General features: G+C 40.3%; 1 protein-coding gene across 3 annotated transcripts in view; it reads left to right on the forward strand.

Moving 5' to 3' along the window:
* The window catches only part of SYT12 (synaptotagmin 12), a 48,987-nt gene extending 40,042 nt beyond the window's left edge, over positions 1–8,945 (forward strand). For all 3 annotated transcript variants that reach the window (XM_087919562.1, XM_087919555.1, XM_026706459.2), the window contains 4 exons: positions 1,546–1,761; positions 2,350–2,470; positions 3,667–3,800; positions 7,277–8,945. In XM_087919562.1, coding sequence (XP_087775688.1) covers positions 1,546–1,761; positions 2,350–2,470; positions 3,667–3,800; positions 7,277–7,450 — 645 coding nt within the window. In that variant the 3' untranslated portion in view covers positions 7,451–8,945. The remainder of the gene's footprint in view (positions 1–1,545; positions 1,762–2,349; positions 2,471–3,666; positions 3,801–7,276) is intronic.
* The last annotated feature ends 438 nt before the right edge of the window (positions 8,946–9,383 follow it).

The following is a 9,383-nucleotide window of genomic DNA, read 5'->3' on the forward strand; positions in this document are numbered from 1 at the left end:
GAACAGACTAAGAAAATGTGGTTCAGATCACAAAACTCACCTCTTCACCCCTTTAGCCAGGCTCTCAGCCTCTCTGGGTTAGCCTCTCTGGTTTATGGGGGTGAAATAGGGAGAACACCATGGCCATCTTTAGGAGAATCAAAGTATTAGGCTTTCACCTGTGCTAGCAAGGTTGTGAATACATAAGAATTATGAACCCCCATCCTCCAAGTGACAACAATCAAACCATTTGATGGGCTCCATATCACCCAGGTCCCTCGACAAAGCCATGTCTTCAGGGCCTTTCAAAAGAGTATCATGGTGGGGGCCAATCTTAACTTTGCAGGGATGATGTTCCCCGAGGGGAGCCACCATGGGGAAGACCCTTTTTCTAAGTGGCACTAGATGGACCTCCTTACCCCGCCTCCCTGGTGGTTGGGTAGATATAGTTGGAAAATATGGGTCCTTCAAATAACCCATTGGGAGGTCTTGAGACAATAAATCCTCACTGAACCCTTTCTAGTCCAGCACATTAGCATTTCTGAGAGCTGAGCTTTCTGAGGAATGTCCTTTGTTGGCCTCTGGCAACTGCGATCTCTCCAGCATTCACATTGCTACATATATTACAGCAGTTGTGGCTCTGAACCTGCATATAAATCTTTCATTTTACCCCACTGCAGGAGGGCTGATTGGGTGTCTTCTGCCCTAGTCTCTCTTTTACCACTCCTTGGGACCTTTCGTGGGCCTTGCTGTGTTTGAAGAGCGGTCGAAATGTGCTTGTTGCTGGAAAATGGACTTTGTTTTCCCTCTCTCCCCTCATTCTACAATAGCATGTTTCTCATTAGATCAGGATTTAACTGTCCTATGGAACAATTTGCAGTGCACTGCAGAAAACCTACAACTTAGAATTGGGGGACCATTGCATTGTTCAGATTTGTAGACTTGTTTTAATAACAGTATCATTGCTCTTTATAGGGATAAGGAACAGTTCCTGCAAAATGATGATTAATCTCCCGTGCCTCTATAGATTTCTGTTAGTGCCATTCATGACTTTTGTTTATTAAAGTTCTCTTTGGGGGATTCTTCAGGTCAGGGAACAAGAAGCATAATAAGACAAAACATCCTTTACGCACTGTCAGTTATGGTTTTGGGTAGCTCAAATTTATTTAGGTTTTCTGATCTATTAAGTGGCTACTAATAATATTCAGGTGGTGCAGTGGTTAGAATGTAGTACTGCAGCTACTTCCACTGACTGCCAGCTGCTAGCAGGTCGGCAGTTCTACTCTAACTGGCTCAAAGTTGACTCCGCCTTCCATCCCTCCGAGGTCAGTAAAATTAGGACCTAGATTGTTGGGGGCAGTATGCTGACTCTGTAAACCACTTAGAGAGGGCTGTGAAATGTTGTGAAGTGGTATATAAGTGCCTTTGCTATTGCTACTAATTCATGTTTAAAACAAAAAACATCTCTTTAAAAAAGAGTGACAGCTTCATCTCCCTTGCCATGAGTGGCTTTTTAAACTTGAATATCTTTAAACAACTTCTACTGCATTCTATTTCTCTATACAGATCCAAAGAAGTGCTTACTCGGTCTTCTTTGATGAGAAGTTTTCCATTCCCTTGGATCCTTCCACGTTGGAGGAAAACAGCTTGAGATTCTCTGTTTTTGGCATTGATGAGGATGAGAGAAACATCAGCACTGGTGTGGCTGAGCTGAAGTTATCCGACTTGGGTATTTTTGTCCGGCCTTTCAACGCCTGGCTTTATCTGCAGGACATGAATAAGGTGAGAGCATTTTCGTGATTCATGCTACTACTGCACAACTGATTTGGAGACCTGGAAGGAAGGCCTATCATTTAGGACCATTGCTGGTTTTGTTACTAGTGTACTATCATGAAAGGGAAACGGCTCTTGCAAGATTGTCCTACCTCAGGAGCCAAAATAACTTAGTTGTATCTCAATATGTCATGCCTTCCTTCAGGCAAGAATCTCAGAGTCTCCAGTTCTGTCATCATTGTTCTCTAAAAATGAGTCAGTGGTCCCAAGAGCAATGAAGGAAAATCTGTGTGCTGTTAGTGCGACACGGTTATTGTTCTCACTTGTGAGCTGCTTGGTTGAGGTTGTAGTTGCAGGAGGACTAGGCAAAATAGATTCCTAAGGATTAAATGAAACGGAAGTATTTAAGGGAGCTTCTTCAGCCTCTTAGTAGATCTCAAGGTCAAGGTCAGTTTTTAGGGCAACTTTCCTGGTGGCATTCTAATGTATTGCCCATCCTCGGACTCAGGAGAGAACAAAATAGATGATGCCATTAGTTCCTTCTGCAAGGCTTGTAGAATACTGAATAATGAATGTTCCTCTCCTTTTTATCTACAGGCAACTGATTCGGTGGGTGAAATCCTGCTGTGTCTTAGCTATTTACCCACAGCAGAGCGATTGACTGTAGTTGTGGTTAAAGCCAAGAATCTTGTGTGGACTAATGGAAAAATGACTGCAGGTCAGTAGGATCCCTCTTGTCCCTTCCGCCACCCCTTCTTTCTCCCCAGTGCTGGATAAATTATAAACATTCAGCATTCAGTGAATGAGTCAGCAATGGTTGAGAGTACAATCTGGTCCTCTTGCAAGTTGAGTAGAAGAGGGGAATAATAATGTATTGCAATCTATTTTATCATATTTTCTTTAAGGATTTAGTTCTGCTACAAAACCAGGGAGTGGAAAAAGTGACATACATACTAATGTCTGCAATACATTCTCTGTATTATAAAAATATTGATCTGTGTAAAACTATGATAAGCTCTACTAAATCCTTAGGATCAGTGGAGGAATTCTGTTTTCTGTATGCTGGTAGCAGATGACTTTATTTCTAAATGCAATGAATGAACCACATCTGCTACCCACATTCTGAGGCTAAAGTTCATTCCAACCATTTGGTAAAAGCTTTAAAACGTAGAAAGGATGGAATTTAATGACCCCTGTTCTCTAAAGCAGTTTTGTAAGGTCGAAGGGAACAAATACAGTAGCTGAAAAATCTCATTTCTCCCACATCGGTCATCAGGTAGAATTAAAAAATAATTATCTCCCCGCCTCCATGATCTTAACTTTTAATGTTTGCTAAATATAAGTTATAGGTTTATAATTGATTTTTCCAATAATAAAAGATTCAAGGCAGAAAATATGGAGATTGGCTGAGGGATGGAGACGTTCACAATGTGTTGCCAAGTTTCTATGATCTTTTCCAGAAAGTGATTATAGCAGGACAGCCATTGCATATTTTGGAATTCTCATCTTAAGCATCAAGCTACTTAAATAGCCATTAACAGAAATTGAAGATCTGTAGGAGGTTAGTGTCTTTGAAGAAATTAGGAAATGATCAGTTAATTTCCAATTTTAATTAATTGGATTTCTCCTAGTTTGGATCACACGTGTGTTTGTAGAAGTTAACCCATTCTACCCCGAAGACTCTGATTATAATGCTTTAAAATCTGACCATAATGTGAGACATATTTTTGTATTTTGTGGTAACATACTTTCTATTCATCCTTGATGTCCAGAATAAAAAAAAAACGAGGTGGAACGTAGTAGCAGAAACTGCAACCACTGAAGTTATTATAGAGTTTCAAAGATAAAATAAACATGGTGTGAAAACTGTTTCTTTGGAATAAAAGAAACAATTTGTTCTTACTCTTCCTTCAGATCCTTTTGTCAAAGTGTACTTGCTGCAAGATGGGAGGAAGATCAGCAAGAAAAAAACCGCAGTAAAGCGAGATGACACAAATCCAGTGTTTAATGAGGCCATGATTTTTTCAGTGCCAGCAATTGTCCTGCAGGTAAGAGTTCTCTGGTTCAAAGGGTATATACCGGGAGCCCTCCAATGAACCCCCTCCCTGCTATAGGCACAGGCATTAAAGCATGTACAGTGCACCAACATGCTGGTGGTTTTGGCATTCATGTCTCTAGCCCAAGCATTCCTGGGACATTAGGTGCTATTGTACAAGTGGTGTTGAAGGACCCATGTTCAGTTTTTGCCCTGATCTGTAACTTGACTGGATTATTTACTAGGAGTCTAGCTGGATTAATGTTGATTTAGTGGTTCACATTTGCATGTGACCCTACAGATGAACTGGTCCTGAGTCATTCCAGTCAGGATTGTCCACGGTGATTCAAGCGGTAGTTTTTTCCACAGCCCTACTGCTTGAGATGCTTTCAGCTAGAGATGCCAAGGATTGGATCTGGGACCTTGTACACACTCTAAGGTGCTCAGCTAGGCAGCTGTGCATTTTCTCATTTCAGCTTATGCTGAGTCAGGTGAATGGTGTATGATCGTAAGTCAACTTTTGGCATGCCGATATAGCTGTTTTACATGTAAGCATATCCTGCTAGACTTACATCAGCCACAGACTGCTTAAACAGAACCATTGTCATTGGCCTCAGAACTTGAAATAGTGGCTCCCTCTGTGCATGCTTCAGAGTTTGAGGGATAAGAGTAGAATTAAATAGGTCTGTCCCATCTGCTGGGTTTATAATACATGACTTTGGCTTAGATCAGGAGTGTCAAACTCAATTTCATTGAGGGCTGCATCAGGATTGTGTTTGACCTCAGGGGGCTGTGGGGGCTGGGGACAGGGTGGGCATGGCCAGCTCGACGTCACTCATGGTGGAGGATGCCTGTGGTGGCCCGAGTGTTCTGCCAGCAAAAACGGGCTCCCAAGTTCCATTTTCGGCTGCAATGGCCTCCTGCAACTCTCTGCCAGTGAAAATGGAGCTCTGGAGACTCTCCTGAGCTCCGTTTTCACTGTTAGAGGCACTGTGGGGTGGTCCTTCGCTGTTTCCAAGGCGGCCCCATGAGCCAGATCTAAGCACTCCATGGGCCAGGTCCAACCCCCGGGCCTTGAGTTTGATACCCCTGGCTTAGATGATGGCTTTTAATCATGGCTGTGCAATTAAAGCCAGATCATTGGGACAAAATGCTGAACTACAAAATGGAGTAGAAACGTTAAAAAGTGACACGGGTGAATGGGTGTGTGTGTGTGTTAAATTGTGGCTTTTTATTGCTGTATGATGCCCAGAGTTACTGTGTGAGTTGGGCAGCCATATAAATTTACTGAATAAATGCATTTACTTTTGACAGTCTGTAAATAATTACTCTTTTTCTCAACAAACATAGACCTTTTGGGGATTATGGCAGATATAAATACAAGGTGGTTTATGCCTTACCCTACACTGAACTGTTTGTGTCAGTGATCATGTGAACTGAAGCAAAGTTTTACAGGCATCACAGAGTGTTGCAGGGTGCACCAGATTAGGGCACTGTGATACATTCAGACCAGAAATGTTACTTAGCAAAAGTAAATAAACTGAAACAGAATAGGCTTATAGCATTCAATTCTCCAGTCTTAGTCCTGGTGATTTCACAAGTTCTTCTTGATGGAAAATAGATTCTGTCTAGAAGGATTTGTCATAAAAGCAGAGGCTTTCAGGTTAAATTCTGCGGAAAAAAACTGACATGGGAGATGTAAACCAATCAGCATATCATTTGGTAGGCTGAATATTTAACTCCATTTGCTTTTCAGTCATTCAAATCCTTTTGTGCTGGAATCTAATGAACCCTAGCTAAAAGAATAATCTTCAAGTGAGAAGTTACTGCATGAGGAAGCTTTATTCAGCAGCAGCACGAAGACAAGTAAAAGGATGGAATATCACAATAAAACGAAAAAAAAGGCTTGCGTTTCTTGTTATCACACTTTTTCTTAAAGATGAGATGATCAGAAGAGATAGGATAAAGCTTCTGGAACAAGTGTTCACAAAAATAAACAGAATGGGAACAATGATAAAAAAGATATTATACATAAATATGCAGGCTGCCTGAAGACCTATTACTGTTTCATTTGCAAACAGAGCAAAGACTAACTTAGAATAAAGTTTCTAGTTGCTATTAAAAGTCTGAGGTCATACACTTCAGTCTACATTAGAGCAGCAAAAGTTTTCCCAAATAATAGGATCTGCATTTGAAGACACGTTTTGGAGTGTTCTAAGAAATTCATCCAAGATGAAGCTTCTAAAATTTGACTTGTTCAGACAAATATTTTTTCTCTCATGCAGTTGTTCAAGCCCTGCCTACCTTCAGTTTTAAATGGCTTTTTCCACATCAGCCTTGCCTTGCCTTGCCTTGCCTTTCTCTTCTCTTCTCTTCTCTTCTCTTCTCTTCTCTTCTCTTCTCTTCTCTTCTCTTCTCTTCTCTTCTCTTCTCTTCTCTCCTCTCCTCTCCTCTCCTCTCCTCCTCTCCTCTCCTCTCCTCTCCTCTCTTTTCTGTCCTTCTTGTTCCTGATACATCTTCAACTTCCTCCAAATGCCAGAAATCACGACTGCATATTGAGGGGCTTATTTAAATCACAGGTGACCAAACTTCTGAAGAGATAAAAATTGAAGTTGGTTTTGGAATGGGGTGATCAGATTCAGAATATAAAGCCAAAAAAATATTAAACTAAACATTTTAATTAAACTAAACCTGTTAGTCTGATTATCACAGCAGTGACTTCTGAGAAGATGCTCAGCGTGGCTGCTTCCTTTGGTCTTGATGGACCTCTGTAGGTACAAGATCATAGACTTTTCCATTACATGGTTGCAATGAATGGCTTTGGACAAAATGGAAATTTATACTGGTGTACACAGAAACACATTTTCCCATGATGTTGTGAGGCTTTCATGGCTCTTGAGAAGCTGAAGTGATGAACTGTGAAAAAGAAACACTATGAATATGGTTTTGCAGCATTTCCTTTAGAGGTGTGGGACAGTTCATGTCCCATTGGTGAGAAATTTCAGCACCAAGTTCCTGAACTTCTCCCTGCCATCTGCCATCAGAACACAGTGATATTTTGCATTGCCCATCTCCATCCTCTCCTGTTGCTCTGAGGGATGACCCTGCCACTCCCACAGCACAGTGGCCAACTGGGGATTTTTAGTCTTTTTCCCTCTCATCACAAAAAGCACAAGAGTGGGGTGTCTGTTGGCTACCAGGTTTTGTACCAATGGGATAATGGAGCACCAGAATGAAATCTCATTGAAGGCTCAGAGGGATGATGGAGCACAGGAGTGAGGGCACTGGGCAGTATTGTGGAGCTGTTGAAAAGGGTAAGATGGGCAAGCTTTGTGACTCAGGGCAAGTTCCCCAACATTCAACCTTCCAATTGGATTACTTTATTTAAACTAAACTGCATAACTGGGTGTAGTTTGTCAGTTGAAGGTAGCACAATTCCAATGCATTGTGTGCCATCAAAGATTCTAATCCTAATTTATGACTTTACAGGAACTGTCTCTTCGGGTGACGGTCGCACAGTGCTGTGAAGATGGAAGAGCTGAAAATATTGGTCATGTTGTCATAGGACCAGCTGCAGGAGGCATGGGCATCACTCACTGGAATCAAATGTTGGCTACCTTGAGAAAACCTATATCCATGTGGCACGCACTTCGACAAAGCTAAGGGATTACCTGCACCTCACCGAAAATAATCCAACATGGTGCTTAAATAAATAAATAACTTCAGTAGGCCGATGCTGTTGGAACAATGAATTTGTGAGACCATGGGAGGTTTTTTTTTAATCTAAATATTCCTCACAAATAATAGCAAGGACAGATGATTATGTGATGATGTGTTGCCAAATGAGACTACCCAAGCCTTGGAAAAGAATCATAGCTAAAACAACAAGAGAAGGAGATATATAAATACAGATGGATGCCTAGTAGCTGGTGGACAAATAAGGTAGTCTTTTGATTCCGTCATTCTAACATCATCAACTTGGACAGCCAATTATTCTTGAAGTTCTTTCATACTGAGTCTTGCTTTTCCACATTATTTTTCTCTATTGAAGAAGACTTAAAAGGAAAGCTTATGGTATTTTATGCATTTGACATCCCCTGTGTTTCGGACATGTTGACTTGGAAGTCAGATTCTTGGGAGTGACTGGGTCCTGCTTGATATAAATGTATATGGATCACAATTTTATACTTCCTTTCTTCTCACATTTGTTGGGAATCAAGTCTTGATTATTTCAGATAAATTTGGGCAAAATTACTTCCAACTAAAGTTGCTTAAGTCACATTTTTGGGCAACCATTGTCACACGTGTCTTATCATGGTTGAGATTCAAGTACTGTTGTCCTGTTTGCCTGTTTTGGAGAAGAAAACTAAAAGGCTCATATTTGAGTAAATATTTGACAAAGTGAACTTTTACAAAGAAATATGTGCATCTTTAGATATATGGACCACTGCTTGCTGTAAAAATTCAACACATTTGCTTTGAAGATTCATGAATCTTTCTCCTCTCTAATCTAATCCTCTAATCCCCAAAAGCACAGCACCATCACAGAGATGACTTCTGCTCATTCAATTCCCTCCTGGCCTCTGGCGTGGTCCTGTTTAGTTCCAATGTCCAATAGGAACATTATCGTCACAGAGGATGCAATATTGTGCTTATCTACCGTGGTGTAAATTCACTGGGCCTTATTTTATACATATGGTATAGAATTGAATAACCAATGGACTTTTCCTTCCCCTTTTCACCATTTATGAGCAATTGGAGACCAGCCTGTCTATAAAATGTGAATGCTTTATTTAATTATTTTATGTGTGCTTGATTTCAAAAAGCAGTTGAGATCATGTAGAAGAGGGGAAGTGGAGTGGATACAGATGTATCATGCATGACAGAACCATCCTTAATATTGGAAATTTGACTGGGTGATTTGTAATTCAAGGCCACATCAGTCGTAAGACTTTAAATATTTGTATTTTGAGAAATAAGGAATGGCAGTGTGAAAAATAAAAATAAAATTGAGCAAAACAAAAAGAAATTCTATGGCAAAATATTTCATGGTTACTGAAAACGTTGTGGATGATGTATTTGCACCAGTAAGTCACTTTTGTGAAATGGGTGGCTATATAAATTTGATAAATAAGTAAATAAAAGTAAATAAAAAATCTCTTATTCATTGTAAAATTTGTAAAAAGAATCTAGGAACATCAACAGGATAAAAAAATCTTAATCTTACAAACAACTAAGCCGTCTTCTGATATAGTTTCTAGGCAATCTTTCATCTTTTTGACCCTCGTGTAGTAATTTTGTGAACGTCTGATTAGTTGGCTAGCTTTCCAGTTTGCAACTGATTTAAAATCTCAACAGTGACACATGCAAGATGGAAAGTAATATTCCCATATCTATATCAATCTTTATCACGTTTGCACCCCCATCCATCATATGATATCAAGAGTGTGCCAGTGGCAAAATCCCCGAGACTCTTTTTCCATGACACCCAGGGAAAACCATTTTTTCCTTCTTCCCTTTAAGGAAACACGGGTTTTACTGAGGTCATCCTGTCTTTATGGCTATTTATTTGTTTGTTTGTTTGTTTGTTTAAGGA

This window comes from Pseudonaja textilis, chromosome 1 (assembly GCF_049901715.1).
Source record: "Pseudonaja textilis isolate UNSWEBS1 chromosome 1, rPseTex1.2, whole genome shotgun sequence".
Lineage (NCBI taxonomy): Eukaryota > Metazoa > Chordata > Lepidosauria > Squamata > Elapidae > Pseudonaja > Pseudonaja textilis.